This window comes from Lithobates pipiens, unplaced genomic scaffold (assembly GCF_037356315.1).
Source record: "Lithobates pipiens isolate NorthernLeopardFrog02 unplaced genomic scaffold, aLitPip1_a1.2 Scaffold_3, whole genome shotgun sequence".
Lineage (NCBI taxonomy): Eukaryota > Metazoa > Chordata > Amphibia > Anura > Ranidae > Lithobates > Lithobates pipiens.
Window position 1 is genome coordinate 39,962,410 of NW_027507790.1, and position 19,032 is coordinate 39,981,441.

Genomic DNA, 19,032 nt, shown 5'->3' on the forward strand with positions numbered 1-19,032 from the left:
TGGAGGTCTGCTCACCTGACTGCAGATCACTTACACAGCTACTTGTGCTTCATCAGGTATGGCCTCTCTGAAGTTGTTGAGGAAGGAAGCTTGAGGAATTCATGCTATCTGGGCTTGAACCCAAAAAGTGTGGTAAAAAGAATCAAATAGGCCAGTCTGGGCATAAAAAAAATTGACTACTCCGCTCAAATAACAGTTGATTCTGCAACAGAAAGGACTACTGGAATAGGATGGAGAAAATACATAGAGCGAAAATTGAATACTTGCACACAGGCACACATCATAAATGACAAAGATGTCCTGCGTAACTCTGAAACATTGCACTGCTCTGTGATGTGATCATGCAATAACAAATCAGTTTAAACGCTACCTTGTTGATCTATGGTGTGCTGGCAAATATCTCCATTGTTCTTTTCTTTCCAGGTCACAGCTCATGCACATTTCTTTCTTGATTATATTTCTTGCACAATTCTCCCATCAGTGATTAGAAATTAGTTAATTTTTCCAACATTTTCCAACATGCCCGATCACTCAAATTTGATGGCTGCATGAAAAGCAGCCATTGTTGCAGCCCACTAATGGTGCAAAATTAAAAATAAAATGATTAGTTATGATTTTCGTAAGAAAATTCTTTTGAAATTCGACCCATGTATGGCCTGCTTTACTGGTAAGATCACTACATGAAAAAAAATGGAAAAAAGCCTAAAAAAAGAAAACAAATGCAACCACCTCATCAAAGAACTGTTGAGCTAGACCATAACTTTTTTTGAGTTTAATACCAAGTTGGTGTTGATTTATAGAAGGGGTCAAGTGCCCAAGATTAGGCTACATTCTAAAATGTGCACCTATAGATCTGGATGTGTGTGGATATTGCTGGTACATCAGTAGACTTCCCAACCTGCAAAAACTCATTTTAGGGAAGTGGCGCTTTGCGCCCGCAAATGCCCATCCCAACCCCCCCCCCCCCATGAAAAAATATTTTTTAAATCACTTTCTCAATATTTTTTCACAGTGCTTCTGGGGAAGGGGCTGGGGGCAGTGTACGGTGATTTTTTTTTTTTTTTTTTTACAATTTAATTTGTTTTTGGGGGGAGAGGGTTGGAGTAGTGGACAGTGTTGGTAGGGCAGGGGAGAGTGGTGTCAGTAGTTTATTTCATTTTTTTTTACACCTTTTCATTTATTAGAATTTTTTTACAATATTTTTTGGGGGGCTTTGGTGAGATTTCAGGGGTCTAAACAGACACCTGACATCTCCCCTTTGAGACAGACAAAGGGACTGAGGACACATTCACCAGTCCCTTTCTCAGCACTAAAGATGAATAAACAGGAGACAGAGGCTTATGTCCATTAATAAACTGAACAGAGTAAACACAGTTGCTCAGTAATCACAGGACACAGGAGCGTTCTCGCTCACTGTGTCCTATTACTAGTTTCCCCCCACAGCTGGCTGGAGAGGAGAGGAGGGCAGCCGGATGTGGGGGATGAGGGGGGGAGGAGAAGGACACGGAGGGGGGCCGGATGAGGAATACACAGGGAGCAGCTGGGTATGATCAGTGCGGCTGGAGGGACAGCTGTGAACACCTTTTAGACATCAAGCTGTGGGAGGGAGAGAACGAGAAGCGTCTGTCAGCTAAAAATCTATACAAAGGAGATCGTGATCACAGCTGATCCCTGCTGTACTGATCATTCCCGGGAGATCAGGAGGTGCTTGCGGTTGTGCGGGAGCCACCGCAGAGATGCGGGAATCTCCCACACCCTCCCGGAGACTTGAGATGTCTGCATCAGAGTTTAAAGGATAAGCTCACCTTTGGGAACACGTTACATGTTCCACCAGGGGAATTTCCCTGTGGCAGCAGTGCGGGGAGAAGATTCCTATACTTGCTGCCCCTATTTGAAAACAGCGTGGTCGTGCTGGGCTCCGCCCACACAGCCGCTTAATTCTGACATACAGCTCCATGTTTCTGATTGAACTACAAGCCTTGACATCCTTAGCATCATCTTGTAGTTCTCAATTAACTACCATGGCGCTGTGGAACACTGTGGTAGTTCACTGAGTCTCCCTGTCAGGGAGTATCAGCTTGCCCGTTCGGCAAGCAGCAACACTGACAGAGTGCAGGAGACCTGCATGGCATCTGCGATCTGCTGATTGCTGATGCAATGCTTTCCAGGCTCCTGCAACAAAAAATAATAAATGCACATATTTTTACCTACAAAAAATGTGCATTGATTTTATTATTTTTTAAAAGTGAACTTATCCCTTAAAGCTTAAATAAACCATCCAATCCTTTACAGCAGGGATATGCAATTAGCGGACCTCCAGCTGTTGCAGAACTACAAGTCCCATGAAGCATTGCAAGAATCTGAGAGCCACAAGCATGACACCCAGAGGCAGAGGCATGATGGGACTTGTAGTTTTGCAACAGCTGGAGGTCCTCTAATTGCATATCCCTGCTTTACAGCCATCTTAGTTTCTGTTTGATCTGCAGATGCCTTGTCGGCTAAGACACCAGTCATCTGATGGCACAAGCGCTAACATAAGCATAATAGTAACTGTAAGCCCTTGTACACACAGTCGGACATTCCCGACATTCTGACGGAAAATGTCCGATCGGACCGTGTTGTCGGATAATCCGACCATGTGTGGGCTACATCAGACTTTTTCCGTCGGAATATCCGACCAACAAAGTTTGAGAGCTGGATATTAAATTTTCCGACAACATGATCCGATCGGACTTTGTCCGATGGTTTGTAGAGAATTCCGATCGGACAAAGTGCCGCATGCTCAGATCAAATTACGAGACCAAAGTTATTGGCTACTTGCCGTAGTCCCGGCGCAACGAACGAACCTCATCACGTTATGAACGATGGGATTTTCCGACAACTTTGTCCGACCGTGTGTATGCAACACCAGTTTCGGACAAAATCCGTCTGGAAAAAATCCAACAGATTTTGTTGTCGGAATGTTCGACCGTGTGTACAAGGGCTTACAGTTATCATTCACGACATGCCTTGAATGTAACCGTTTTTGGAAACAGTTAAACTCGTGGGTTTAGTTCTTCTTTAATGGCTAGACACTTTATGCCCTTAGGACATACCCGTACATACTCATGTTGAAGTGGTTATACTGGGATGATGGCTGCAGCTGCCAAGGATTTTGTCACTTCTGGTTTCAGTTTGTTGTTTACAAGCATCAAACCATCACTGCTATTGCTATCACAAAGGATGTTGTTCATCCCTTGTGACAGCAATAAAGCTGATCCCCAAAAAACTAAAGGGATAGTATAAAATAATTCAAAAGATGACCAGAGCATGCTGCATCTCATCTAACTTGGCAGAACAATTTGATACAATTTGTGAAATGGTGACTGTAGAATGGAATCAATGGGCCCATACCCATAAAACGTGAATGCTAAAAATAGACTGTTTGTTTCAGGAACATTTCTGGCTCGAGCATATTTTCTCGGGTATTACATATGTTATTGATAAGTTCCATCTGTAATGTTCCTTCTCCATTTCCTCTAGTTTTCCCCCATCTTTTTGTCCCCTCCCTTCTCCTGTTTTGGACGTCCAGTATCCCATGTAAGCAGTCAACAGATGAGCTGTTTTCCCTCACAAACATGCATCTTCTCTCATTCCTGAGTTTGATCATTCTCTCTGCTATCCTTCCTCATGTGGTTTCAGGTGAGTAAATTAACTATTGTTAACTAATATACAGTATCTGAAGGCATGAAAGCTCATTTCCAATAAACATTATTTTACTAGACTGTTTAATACTAACAAAAAACTAGAGGGACATTATGTACCCGTTGCAATAGTAGTTGCCAGCTAACTGCATTTTATTGATATAGTCAGATTTTTATTATGAATTATTTGTTTCCAGTGAATTTATACTTTTTCTCTTTTTTTTTGTTTTATTTTAAGTGATAAAGAGTTTTATCATTACATCATGTTTTAGACAGCCTGGTGCTTACAGTGCCCAGCTTAGGTTTTCAGCGGTGTTTACCACTATCACCTGGATAGAAAATGATAGGAAATCCAACATTTTTCAGTTATTGCTAGAACTAGAGGTGAAGGGAACCCTGATGAAATCCTTGCTCCCTTCTCTATGCTTTGCCTTTCGCAAAATGCACACCAACTCACAGGTGCTTTGATGTGACGTCATTACTTATTCTCACCGATCTTCAAAGATCAAAACAAAAACTGAAGGGTCATGCTTTATCAGTTTCGAAAAGTTTAGAACAGGGGTAGGCAACGCTGGAGATGTGGCAATTTACCTGAACAATATGGATTATATTAAGATCGCCAAAGTGCAGACTGCATTTTTTTAAGCAGATAACCTAGCAAGACCCCATTCTAAAGTAAGAAAGGTTTAACTTTGCAAATGTCACTGTAAAAATATAGACCTGTATAAAGTGGGGTGCTCCTACCATTTAATTCATTAAAATGCTGATATTGGCTTCCTAACTCTCATCTGTTTAGATACCTCCAGTTTAGACATGCCTTTAATGCCCAGTTTGGCTCCTCTGGTCTAAGCCCTTGTACACAGGGTCGGACATTCCGACAACAAAATCCGTCAGATTTTGTCCGAAACTTGTACTGCATACACGCGGTCGGACAAAGTTGTTGGAAAATCTGATCGTACGTAACGTGATGACGTTATTTCGTTACAACAGGACTACGTTTAGGCTAGTAGCCAATAGCTTTGGTCCGATCGGATCATGTTGTCGGAAAGTTTTATAGCCCAGTCCGATAGAGCCCACACACAGTCGGATTATCTGACAACACGATCCGATTGGACATTTTCCTTCGGAATGTGTGACCGTGTGTACAAGGGCTAAGTGTGAAGGTTGGTGACCTGGAAGCTCTACTCAGAGATGGCAATTTAGCCAAAGCCTTATCTATTATATATAAACAGTTATGTATCCCAGAAGGCTGCAGGGGGAAGGAAAGGGGCTGAACTTCTTGCTCAGATCGCCGTGGAGCATTTGACGGGAAGTGGGAGTGGGTACCTGTAAAAACAAGGTACCCACTTCCCCACAAAAAGTGCCAAATGTGGCAGTGGAGGGGTGATGCAAACAAGCAGAACTTCCCCTTTTGGGTGAAAATCCGCTTTTAAGTTCTGATAGATCTCTTGAGGTAGGTCCCTTTTGCAGGTTTAGCTATGTGAAACATTATGAATATGTGCCTATGCTAAATCCAGTAATGCACAATCTCACCCGGCTCTGCACATGGTCAGATGTTCTCTATTCTTGGTACTGTGCCTAAAATCAGAACCGCTCATCTTTAACTACGCCTGGACCGCACACCCCACTTATACTACGGCAGGGTGGTCCGGCTGCGAGAAATTACATACATGGGCATCGTTTCATGCATGAGATACTGTGGGTGCACCTGCTGCATGCCGGGGGAGCGCTCACATGGGTCCGACGGACACCGAAGATCGGCCTCCAATGATCGCTCCACAGAGAGGCAGAACTGGGACCTGCCTATGTAAACAAGGCGGATCCCTGTTCTGTGAGGGGACAACATGGAGATCTGCTGTTCCTAGTGATCAGGAACAGCAATCTCTGTGCTGTCCCAGTGCGTCCATTCCCCACACAGAACACACCCAGGGAACACAGTTAACCCTTTGATCGGCCTTAGTGTTAACCTCTTCCCTGCCAGTATCATTTATACATTGAGCAGTGCATTTTTTTAGCACTGATCACTGTACTGATTTCTCTGCCACAAGGTTGCAGTCCTGCTTAAAATCGCAGATCGCCGCCATTACCAGTAAAAACAATGAAAACATTTAAATTCCCTAAACCTATCCCCTATTTTGTAGACGCTATAACTTTTGAGCAAACCAATAAATATTTGCTTATTGGGATTTTTTTCCCCAAAAATATGTAAGAATACATATTGGCCTAAAGTGATGAATTAATTAGTTTTTTTACATTTATTTATTCATTTTTTTGGATATGAATTATAACAGATATATAAATAAAAAACCAGCGCACACACATAAATATTGAATAAACGGTTGCAAGCTGAACACCCAAAGGAGCAAATCACAACACCTCAATAGTACAAAACAAAGTTAAATGGTGCAGCGCAAATAAAGTCCAAAGAGGATCACGTAACGATATAAAGAGAAAACAGTGAGACCACCACGTGGTGAAGACAATCTTCTCTTCAAAGTGACATATCCTTCCTCCAGTAAAATATACTCTTACAGAATGAGATGGACCACTGAGTAATCAAATGGTCAAATAGGCAGAATCCTATTTATGGAATATGCAGGTCAAGTGGCAACAATTCACAAATGTAGATAGGATGACATCGAGTGAATATCTTCAATAACACCCAATCCGTAGTAATAATAATGATCGAATGTAATGACTTCACACATAAGTTCATGTATATCCAACACTGTCAGTCCGGCCAATAAAGTGCATGTATATAGATAGCTCCAGTAATTTGAAGCCCCCAGAAAAAAAATATAAAAATATATAAAAAACAATCTAAGCGTAGCTGGTAAATTATCTTTTATTATAAAAATCTCAATTCAATAAAAGTTAACCGATCCAGGATTGACAGGCTATATTAAAATATATTGCTATGTAATGTCTCTAAAGAAATGGCTCCAAGCCATTTAAAAACTGCCATGTAAAAACTGCAAAAAGCCATGCCATGTAAAAACTGCAAAACAGACAGCGGGTGACGTCTGCGAAACAGCTCCTCCCCTGTACGCACTTTACATCCTACAGGGACTTCGTCAGCAGTGGGTGGAGCTGTAGGCATCACCCTATGCTAATAAATAGTCTGATTTCCATGGAGAGCCTGGTAAACACCAGTGGCCGCAACCGGAAGCGGAAGCCGATCTGCCGCGTATGACAAATACCACAGCCTCTCATATGGGGACACAAGATACTACACATGTATGTTAAAAGAAGTATATGCAATATATTGGTCATTAGTGTAACAGCAATATCACAGAGCAGTACTAGCAATAAAAAATCAATACATAAAGCCCCGCTATAATCCCATAAATGTTGAATAATAGAAAAAAATTATTTAATTAAGTAAAAATGTATAAAAAATTTATTAAAAAATGTATTAAAAAATTTGGACATACACCCGCTGTCTTTTTGCAAAAAATGAAAGTTAATAAAACACCTTAATATGATCAACAAAAAAACTACTACTACCGAAATAAAACAATTTAAGTCAAAAATAAAAGTTTAATCCTCCAGGGGTAAGAACTTGGGTCTTGTGAATCCAGAAAGATTGCATGAATAAAATTACCCCTATGTGTCTAAACATTTTAGATATGTTCATACTAGAGACCCTCGGTGCCTTAAATTTTGGGGTTTGGAAAAGGTCAAGAAGGACTGGAGAGGGGGTAATTTTATTTGTGCACTGAGTCAACGTGAATCTTTCTGGATTCACGAGACCCAAGTTCTTACCCGTGGAGGATTAAACGTTGATTTTGACTTAAATTTGTTTATTTCGGATAAGTAGTAGTTGTTTTGTTAATCATATTAAAGTGTTTTATTAACTTTAATTTTTTGCAAACAGACCGCCAATTACATTTTTTTAAATTGTGGAAGCAGAGAACACCCCCCCCCCCCAACTTCATTGTGGTTTAAAATAAATAGCTGACATATATGCCACGGAAAAAGGGACTGCAACCACACAGGAGAGGAGGAGAAGTTTGAATCAAAATGGATATCTTGGTCCCATTTTGTATCTACCAGAGAATATGGCAGGGAACTTGTGGAGGGGGATTTGGGGGCGGAGGGAAGAGGAGAGAGAAATTAAAATTGTTTATTTTTTATTTTTTTATGTGCATGTATAACCGGATAAAAGAAAAATTAAACGATATATATGCAAGATATGTTTTGTGATACGCATGCAATGAAATTGTATTTGTGTTAATGTGTAAATAATTTGTTGAAAATAAAATATATAATTTACAAACAATGTTTTTTTATAAATTTTTTTAAATTAATTTCTTATTAATTTTTAATTAATTAAATACATTTTTTATATTATTCGACATTTATGGGATTATAGCGGGGCTTTGTGTATGTGATTTCTTATTGCTAATACTGCTCCGCGATATTGCTGTTAGACTATTGACTAATATATTGCATATACTTCTTTTAACATACATGTGTAATATCTTGTGTTCCCATATGAGTGGTTGTGGTATTTGTCATGCATGGCAAGTCACCTTCCGCTTCCGGTTGTGGCCGCCGGTGTTTACCAGGCTTTCCATGGAAACCATCCGCTGCCTGTTTTGCAGTTTTTATACGCCATAGTGTCATCTTATGGCGGCTTGGAGCCATTTCTTTAGAGACATTGCATATAGGGTTGCCACCTGTCCAGGATTCACCCGGACAGTTTGGGTTTGGAATCATGTGTCCAGGCTTTGGACTGTCTGAAACCCGGACACATTATTTAGACTGGACTATGGCTAGGGTTACCGACTGCAGTGGTCTCAGCTGTGAGTGTCTGTTACATTCTTTCACACTGCCCAAAGCCAACACTAACAACCCCCAACCCCCCCCCAACACATACAGAGGGCAGAGGAGAGAGGGCTCGAACTGCAGCTCTTCCCCCCACCTTTCTTTGTCTGCCCACACTCCAATCCCTGACGCTGTGCCTCGGAAAAGGAAAGTGGGAGCCGGAAATTTGAAGTCCAGCAGCCTCAGATCTATCTGGATGAGAGGTGTTGACTGCCAAGGGGTGAGTGAGCTCACCATCCATCCATCCGTCTGTGACTGGAGTCTTCCCCTTCTCTCTCTTGCCTCTGAGTAAGTACACTAAGGCAAATCAGGGTTCTCAGAGCACCCCTTACATTAGAGTTCCCCTTTACACCAGAGGCCACGGTGTTTCCTCTTATATCAGACTCTTCTCCGTACATCAGAGTTCTCAGTATAAACCCTCAGTATTCCCAGAGCATCCCTTATGTTAGTTAGAGTCCCCAGAGTTCACCCTTACATCAGAGTCTGCAGAGTCCCCCCTTACATTGAAATGGAACTCTGAGTTCAGATGTAAAAGGTGAACTCTGTGGACTCTGATGTAAAGGGAAACTTCATATGATTAGAAATATTATTTAGTAGCAAAATATATGTATAGTTTATAGTATAAAAAAAATTGCTGTGCTCCGCAAAAGTGTTCGGATTTGACTTGAAGAAAAGGTGGCAATCCTAATTGCATAGCAATATATTTTAATATATCCTGTCAATCTTGGATTGGTTACCTTTTATTGAATTGAGATTTTTATAATAGACGATCATTTACCAGCTTAGATCTTTTTTTATATATTTTTCAATTTTTTTGCTGGGGGCTTCAAATTACCGGCGCTAGCTATATACATGCACTTTATTGCCTGGATTGACAGTGTTGGATATACATGAACTTATGTGGGAAGTCATTACATTCGATCATCATTATTACTACGGATTGGGTGTTATTGAAGATATTCACTCAATGCCATCCTGTCTACATTTGGGAATTGTTGCCGCTTGACCTGCATATTCCGTATATAGGATTCTGCCTATTTGACCATTTGATTACTCAGTGGTCCATCTCATTTGGTAAGAGTATATTTTACTGGTGGAAGGATATGTCACTTTGAAGAGAAGATTGTCTTCACCACGTGGTGGCCTCACTGTTTTCTCTTTATATCATTACGTGATCCTCTTTGGACTTTATTTGCGCTGCACCATTTAACTTTGTAATGAATGATAACAGAAAGTAAAACATTTATTTTTATTTTTTTTAAATTGTCCCTCTTATGTTGTTTATAGCGCAAAAAAAATGCAGAGTAGATCAAATACCATCAAAGAAAGCGCTATTTGTGGGGGAAGAAAAGGACATCAATTTTGTTTGGGTACAACATCGCATGACCGCACAATTGTCAGTTAAAGCGACGCAGTGCCGTATCGTATGCCGTATGGCCTGGTCATTAAGGGGGTAAATCCAGTTTTTTTTCCAGGGTGTAGAAGCAACAAAAATGACACAGACTGTGTAAGGGAAAACACATTAGGGAGGGAGAAAAGAAAAGCAGGAGAGGTGACAAGACAAACTTTACTGCAAGGGGTACAAAAGAGATTTAAAGTGGTTGTAAACCCTTACAAACCACTTTGATCTACAGGTAAGCCTAGATTAAGGCTTACCTGTAGGTCCAAGAAATATCTCCTAAACCTACACGGTTTAGGAGATATTTGCCAAAAGACAGGCACTGCTGTCTACAGCGCATGCGCCGCGCACTAAGTGCGCCACTGTTAACAGCGATGTGCCGCGAGTGGCGGCTGCCGCGTGCATGCGCGTGAGTGATGTCATCGCAGCTCCGTCGAATGACAGCGCCAGAGCAGCAAGACCCACCAAGAAGATGGAGGCTCCATACACAAGGGGACAGCGGTGACTTCACTGGCTTCTGTGTCAGGTAAGTGACACATAATGGACTACTATGCAATGCATAGTAGTCCATTATGCTTTACCTTTGCAGCGAATCAAATAGGAAGTAAACCCATCAGGGTTTACTTCCTCTTTAAACTTACAAGGATAGTGTCTTATCTTATCTGCCTGATTCCCTCTCCTTTTACCGCTCTTCGGCAGCCTGTGAACTTTAACACTGTAAAGCTTCTGTCAGCCTTCTTACCTAACTGAACCAAGATAGACAATCAAGGTTAGACATGTACCATACATATTTTAATTCCAGAAAGTAACATATAGGTTTTGAGAGGGGTAGAGTCTCTAATAAGGAAGTGACTACTCTGGGCTTCAACAAAATGGCAGCCTCCAAGAAGAAACAGGAGCAATGCTGAAGGCAATTTACAGCACACACTAATTTTAGTAGCATAATTGTTAATGTGGAATGTATGTTCTTTTTAAAGAACAGCAATTGTAATCAAACTTTTATGGATAAAGTTCCACTTTAAATAAACTACTTGTCCTGATTGTATTGATGTAATGATTGTAATGGAATGATGTAATGATTTTATTGATGTAATTCCTTTTATCCTTTAAAGGGAAGAAGTTTCGCTGGTGTACTCTGTCTGATGGAGAACAAAGAAAATGCTCTCATTTGGCCCGAACTCTCCAGAGTTTGTTGCCTTCAAATGATCAATTCTCCAGGGTATCTTGTGTCCGAGCTCACAATACACAGGACTGTATGAGCAAGATCAGGGTGAGAGGACTCAGTAAATTCCCAATCAGTTTCATGCCAAATTGGATAAGAAATATTGGAAATCAGGGCTGTTGTTATAAACCATACAGCCTACCTGAGTGGGCCCCCCGAAAATATCAAAACTATATTTTCACTAAAAATACACTAAAATCATTATTAGCGGACACAAATATAACATAACTTACAAAATTCCTGCTAAATCTAAAAGAAAAAAATGTATTGAGTTAATAAATAAAGTTCTGTGTGTAAATGAGGTCTTGAGGCTCATTTACATAGGCAAGGTGGCCTGTACATTGCGAATCTGTGTTTTTTAAATGTGGCTATTGCTGTGTACAGCTATGGTACACTATGAAGGTGCAGCAGCTGTATGAACAAAGCTGTGGATCCTAATTAGACAGGCATATGGATGCAGGTAAATGGCTGCCGAAGACAGACAGTGTGTATTTGGGTCCACTCAACTACACCTGCACACTTATCAAATTAGGACCTGCAGCTGTGTTTATACAGTTGCTGCATCCTCAGAGTAACAGGGGGATACAAGCTCTCATTCACACTGTATGGGCCAGAGAACCCGTGTGAACTAGCCCTTAATATTTAAAAAAAAAATACAAGTTAAAAAAAAATATAGAATATTTAAAAGATTTTCTAAAATAATTTTTTACATTTTTTTACATTTTTTTTTTACAATTTGTTATTATTTTTTCACTTATTTAATAATTATTTTGTTTTACATTTTGTTTACAACTCTGTTGGGGGGGGGGGTGAAATATCAGCAGTTTAAACAGACCTCTGACATCTCACCTTTGAGAAAGGAACTGAGGACACAGATTCATCAATTCCTTTCTCACTGCACTGCAGATGAATGAACAGGACACAGATGCTCCTAGGACACAGATTCTTCAATTCCTTTCTCACTGCACTGCAGATGAATGAACAGGACACAGATGCTCCTATTCATTAATAAACTGAGAAATAACAAATACAGTTTACTATGCTTCAATTATGAATGAACACAGTGACTGATCAGTACAGATTACTCACTGTGTTCATTCAGAAAAGGAAGGGGTCGGTAAATGGTATATTTACCGACCCCTTCGCCATCCTGAACATCCCCCAAAGCAACCAGACGGGAGAGGGAATCCGGCAGCACTGCGAAGGGGGCACAAAGCAGGGGGAATCAGATATGTGCAGGACCAGACGGGGGGGCACAATTACTGGAACAATGCCCTATGTGTCTGGCGGGAGAGAGAGTTGGAGAAACCGGCTATTAGCTGCTGCAGGGAGAGACACACAGGGCATTGTTCCTGTAATTGCACCCCACTGCACTGATCTCCTTCTCTGTCCTGCCAAGATCTGATTGATCCTGCTGCCCCCGGGGCCCCCCTGTGTACCTGGAGGACCGTTTGTACCCCCCCCCCCCCCCCTTATTGACAGACCTGTTGGAAACTCAACTTCAGGACATTTGACCTGTTTTGTGTTAAAATAATGTTTGATGCTTAACTTGTGTGTCTTCACAGGGAAATAAGGCTGATGCAGTGTCCCTTGATGCAGGGGATGTCTATACTGCTGTCAGACTTTATAACCTGGCAGTTGTAGCAAAAGAACAACATGCTGAAGGTAATATTTTGGTTTTGGGATTGTGTAAATGTCGCCGCTTGAAACCACAGACATAGTAACAATGTTTTTTCTGCAGGAAGCTGTGTGTTTGCAGTAGCAGTGGCCCGTCGTGGTACCCTGAGTATTAATTACTTACAAGGGATTCGTTCTTGTCACAATGGGGCCAGATGGACATCAGGATGGAATATTCCTCTTGGATTCCTGCTTTCCAAAAACTTACTTTTATGGGATGAAGAGCAACCCTTAGCTAAAGGCAAGAGCAATATAACTATTTGTAGTAAGGCTCACTGTATATAGAATGATTTACTTACACATAATCTGTAAGATCTACCAATAAGCGTAACTGTATTTAAACACTAGAACCAAATTGACTGAAAGTGAAGTGAGTAAATGAGAATTTCACCATTTTTAGGTATACTTTCCTTTGTAATTTTATTTTTATTACTTAAGTGAACCTGTTGCTTCGCACTGCATTGACTAGGCTAAGTATTTCGGAATGTTCGAAATACTGTCCGTCGTACTCGCATTTCGGCGGACAATCCGCCCGTGTGTATGCCAGTCCGCCGTACTTTTGAAATGAGCGGACTTTTCCCGCCCGGAGAAAAGTCCGCTCATTTCGAGCGGGTATCCAGGTAGGCGGGGCCCGCGAAGGAGATGTCGCGTGCCCCGCCGCTTGGTATGGACTTAAAGGGGAACCCCAACGCCGAAAAAAATCGGCGTGGGGTCCCCCCCAAGTCCACAACAGACCCTTGTCCGAGCACGCTACCCGGCCGGCCAGGAAAGGGGGGCGAGCGAGCGCCCCCCCTCCTGAGCCGTACCAGGCAGCGTGCCCTCAACATGGGGGGGTGCCTTGGGGAAGGGGGCCCCCGGATACCGGCCCCCCACCCTATGTGAATGAGTATGTGGTACAATGTACCCCTACCCATTCACCTGTAAAATAAAAGTACTAAAAAAAACACAACACACGAGATAAAATACTTTATTGCACAGCTCCGGGGGTCTTCCGTCTTCGGGGGTCTTCTCGCTGGACTCCTCCGCTATCTTCTTGTAGCTCTTTTGCTAGCGGAGGAGTCCGGCTTTCTTCCTCGCCGCCGGCCTCTTCTCCCGACTTCGGGGGTCTTGTCCCCCTCTTCGGTTCTTCTGCCGTTCCACCGCGCCTTCTTATAGCTCTTTTACAGGCGGTGGCCCAGTCTTCTGTCGCCGCCGCCGCCGCCGCCGCCGCCTTCCGTTCTTCTTCTTCTTCTTCTTCTTCTTCTTCTTCTCCAGGAGATGTTGCCTCAACGATCTCTCCGGCCAGAATGCCAGAGACGCACTGCGCGGCCACTTATATAGGGACAAGGGGCGGTGTCACATGGCTTTATGTCACATGGGTTGGTGTCACATGGTGACCCCGCCCCCTTACGATGTCATAGTCCCCATGTGACATCAACCCATGTGACCAACCCATGTGACATAAAGCCATGTGACACCGCCCCTTGTCCCTATATAAGTGGCCGCGCAGTGCGTCCCTGGCATTCCGGCCGGAGAGAACGTCGAGGCAACATCTCCTGGAGAAGAAGAAGAAGAAGAAAAAGAAGAAGAACGGAAGTCGGCGGCGGCGGCGACAGAAGACCGGGCCACCGAGAAGACTGGGCCACCGCCTGTAAAAGAGCTATAAGAAGGCGCGGTGGCCCGGCAGAAGAACCGAAGAGGGGGACAAGACCCCCGAAGTCGGGAGAAGAGGCCGGCGGCGAGGAAGAAAGCCGGACTCCTCCGCTAGCAAAAGAGCTACAAGAAGATAGCGGAGGAGTCCGGCGAGAAGACCCCCGAAGACGGAAGACCCCCGGAGCTGTGCAATAAAGTATTTTATCTCGTGTGTTGTGCTTTTTTTTGGTACTTTTATTTTACAGGTGAATGGGTAGGGGTACATTGTACCCCATACTCATTCACATAGGGTGGGGGGCCGGTATCCGGGGGCCCCCTTATTAAAGGGGGCTCCCGGATTCCGATAAGCCCCCCGCCCGCAGACCCCGACAACCAACGGCCAGGGTTGTCGGGAAGAGGCCCTTGTCCTCATCAACATGGGGACAAGGTGCTTTGGGGTGGGGGGGCCGCGCGGCCCCCCCTTCCCCAAGGCACCCCCCCATGTTGAGGGCACGCGGCCTGGTACGGTTTAGGAGGGGGGGCGCTCGCTCGCCCCCCTTTACTGGCCGGCCGGGTAGCGTGCTCGGACAAGGGTCTGTTGTGGACTTGGGGGGGACCCCCACGCCGATTTTTTTCGGCGTTGGGGTTCCCCTTTAAGTCCATACCAGGCGGCGGGGTCAGCGACGTCTCCTTCGCGGGCCCCGCCTACCTGGAGACGCGCTCGAAATGAGCGGACTTTCCTCCGTGTGTGTGGGCGAGTCCGTTCATTTCAAAAGTAGGGCGGATAGTATGGCGGACTTAGTACGCCGTATTAGTCCGCTCAAAAAGTGGTGTGTATGGTCAAGTCCGTTCATTCGAAAGTATGACGGACTGTCCGTCGGATTGTCTGACGGACTAAGTTGGCCAGACAGTCCGCCCGTGTGTACGCTGCTTTAGCTTTGCTCTATATGGGCAAAACACAGGTTTACTGTATGTTAGTCTCAGAGAAGGCCCCGCGCTTTAGATTTTAATCTAATTCCAAGGGTCTAAGGTGCAACTAAGCATGTTCATTGAGAAATATAAAACTGGTAGTTAGTAGGACATAAAACCATAAAGAAATTTGACAGATTTTTGTTCAAGGTCCAGTTTGTGGTCTATGCACACAGTGAAGGAAGTTATTTTGTAACAAAAAGATATTCATTCAATTAGCTATTGTTTTTCATATGGCTGCTGTAAGGCTTGATTCATACTGCTGCAACAGCATAGTCATACAACTTTGCCTGCGACTTTGCCCTGTAACTTTCTGCTGACTTCATCCGATTTGGATACTATTTAGGAGCCTGTACAAGGGCTGTGATCGCACCAAAGTCAGATCAAAGTAATATCAGTTAAAGTGTAAGTAAACCCTACTATCGTTTTCAGCCAAGGAAGCTGCGATCTTGGCCTCTGTTTAATCTACAACATGATGGTGCACATGTGTTCAGTTATGACACCAGCCATTGGATGGTTTGACAGTTTGGTTGGGAGTTTTACATTTCCACCACGTACCAGGAATGGTACTGTTTTATGGATGGGGCGACAGTAAATTCGTCTTGTCTGACCCAGACCAACTCCCTGCCTTCTTTCTGTTTTTGGAGAAAGACCCCATAGATGTGTCAAATTGGTTGGACCCGCCTGATGACCGCTCCAGACTGCCAGGACGTGATCCTTGCCCACAACATCGCAGATGCCTGAGATCTGGATTGACCTCTGCGAACCATAGAACACGTCGGCCTACCTCACTGGAAGATTGACTTGAGCTGTATTTACTGCATGCTGTTCTGCTCCTACTGAAATTATTTACAGCAGAAATCAGGACCTGCAGCCAGCTACAGGTTTGCACTGGGAGCGTTTTTGGTTTGTTTTTGTTTTTTCCTATGGAGTGAATCACAATTGGTCCATGACCGATACGCTGCCTGCCCAGACACCACATGGTCCTACGGTGAAATGGAACTTTGGACCCTTTCTCTGCTGTTCGCTGGTGTGTTATTCCCAGCTGGGGGTTGACAGAGCCTACAAGACTACAATGCTTCTGCTACCTATATTAGCTCAATTAGGGGGGAGCTCCCCCAAATTTTTGCATACTCGTTATGCATCTAGGCAATAACACAGATGCTCTCACTGCTGGTTATCCGTATTTACCCCCTCTCCCCCACTACCCACATGGAATTGCTATTCTCCTTGGGTGGGCAGGGTTACATCGGGACTGGAAACATGCCTTTTCAATATGGCACCTCCCCAGCAGAGGTAGAGCATTTTCATATATGTTAGTGGGTCTGCAGACAGACTAGATTATTATACAGTTCTTTCCATTGCTCACCTGGGCCTTTGCGGTCTTCCACGCCTAGATTGGTGTGCCTCTACAGTCAGGGACTTGCTGACCTTTCTGATTCGGCTCATGGGAGCTTTTAATGTATAATTTGTGCTACCTTTTCTAAAAAGCATTTACTATTGTCATTCATGTTTCTGTTTAAAATGCTCATATTGGCCTACATATACATTAGAATGTGTATGACTGACTGCTTTTCTCATATAATGTTGCATCAAAGCAGGACAGTTCTGCTGGCGAGGGTGGGGCTGGTCTCGCCCGGACATACTTGTTTGAGCGAGCTACCAACCTCGTTTTCAGATACCCTGCTGTGTGGTGTATATTATATATACTATATGATGTCATCTATAGATATGTTTCATATAACCTATTGTTGCCTGCTATGCTGCTGGGCTCATGACTCAATATTCTCCATCTCGACCTCTCTCACTCAATAGGCCTGGCATGGATTGTGCCTAATACATGATATCTCACGTGGTGTTTCATTTACACTGGCGCCTCAGTATTCTTCGGACTCCCATACCCAGGTGTCTCTTTACTTAGCCCTTGTCCTTTTTATATCCTCTTCACTTTCCTGGTTCCCTCTCCTCTCCCTTTTCCCTCTTCCCCTTCTCTCTTTGATTAGATACGATTGATTTTTTCTACACTTTCCCATGGCCCACACAGTGATATCTCACCCTCGGCTGAAAATTTGCTCTTATAATATAAATGACCTTAATGTTGCATCTAAATGAGGGCAAATCCTCTATCAGATGCATAATCATCAGGGTAATGTGTTACTTTTACAAGAGACACACTTCCACTGTGACTTCACCCCTTCCTGTTCCAACAGAAATTTTAACAGATGGTTCCACAGTACAAATCCTTCTTAGGACGCTAAGGGAGTCTCCATTGCCTTTCATAAAATGCTTCCAATTGAACTGATAGATCAGCTTTCTGACCCTCAGGGAAGATATGTGTTCGTAAAATTCTTACTTTTGGGAATGAAATTCCTCATTGCTAGTATCTACCTACCCAGTACTTGAAGATTCTGTCTGGGTTCATGGAGGGTAAGCTCATCCTAGGGGGAGATTTTAAAACCCCTTTGGACCTGCTCCTGGACTCCTCAACCTCGAGATCCTCCATACCCTTTTCTAAAAGAGGGCCCTAAAACTGGCTATTCACAATTACCATCTTATTGATATATGGAGGGTTCTGTATCCCAAAACGTGCAACTACACTCATTTGTCATAGGTTCACCAGTCTTATAGCCGTATAGATTATTTCTTGGTCAATCATGGATGCTTGGACTCGTCACTCGAATGCGAGATAGATTCCATGGTTTGGTCTGACCACTCGCCCATTTATCTAACCTTGTCGATTCCTTCCACTCCAGTAAAAGAGTGGACATGGCGTCTTAATGATTTGCTTCTCACAAACCCTGAATGTATTAAGAGGGTTTCGGAAAGCATTTCTAATTTCTTTGCAGATCATGCTACAGACTCTACCTCACTATCTATACAACGAGAGGCTCTGAAAGCTGTCTTGCGCAGAATTTTTATTCAGACAGGCATATCGTTCTTTTTTTGGTAGCGTAGAGGAAAGCTAGAACCCCGTTTTCTCTCTAAGTTGCATATTTTCCCTCACTTCCTGCATGGTGAAACCATTGTCACGTTCTGTAACATCTCACCCAAGATTCACATATTTTTTCACTTGAATCGAAAAAGGTGCGATTCTTCAGTGAACACATTGATAAATTGACCTAAGCTACAATTTTCAAATGTACAATAGGTTCAAGTTATGAACGCATGAGTTTTAAAACTCAACTCCATTCAAATAAAAACTCCACCCTGGCAGTGGGCTCGTCCTCCTTGGAAGGGTTCATTGCTTGTGTAGTCTAGAGGTGGAGGATTAAAGGAGTTGTAAAGTCAGAATTCTTTTTATCTTAATGCATTATACGTATTAATATAAAAAGCCTTCTGTGTAAAGCAGCCAAGCTCAGCCCCCTATTACTTACCTGAGCCCCATCTCTGTCTAGCGATGTCCACGAGTGTCTCGACCGTCCGAGACTCTCCCTCCTGAGTGGTTGGAAACATCAGCAGCTCCATTGGCTCCCACTGCTGTCAATCAAAGTCATTCAGCTAATCAGGAGAGAGAGGGGCAAGGCCAGGCTGCAGCTCCATGTCTGAATGGACACAGAGAGCTGTGACTTGACTCAGGTGCCCCTATAGCAAGCTGCCTGCTGTGGGGGTGTTCTATCAGATTACCACTACTGATATCAGCT

At 43.3% G+C, this 19,032-nt stretch overlaps 1 protein-coding gene across 1 annotated transcript in view; it reads left to right on the forward strand.

Moving 5' to 3' along the window:
• The first annotated feature begins 3,526 nt into the window (after positions 1–3,526).
• The window catches only part of LOC143940299 (serotransferrin-1-like), a 72,062-nt gene continuing 56,556 nt past the window's right edge, over positions 3,527–19,032 (forward strand). Inside the window, exons 1-4 of the mRNA XM_077461518.1 lie at positions 3,527–3,681; positions 11,025–11,182; positions 12,700–12,799; positions 12,876–13,052. Coding sequence (XP_077317644.1) covers positions 3,618–3,681; positions 11,025–11,182; positions 12,700–12,799; positions 12,876–13,052 — 499 coding nt within the window. The 5' untranslated portion in view covers positions 3,527–3,617. The remainder of the gene's footprint in view (positions 3,682–11,024; positions 11,183–12,699; positions 12,800–12,875; positions 13,053–19,032) is intronic.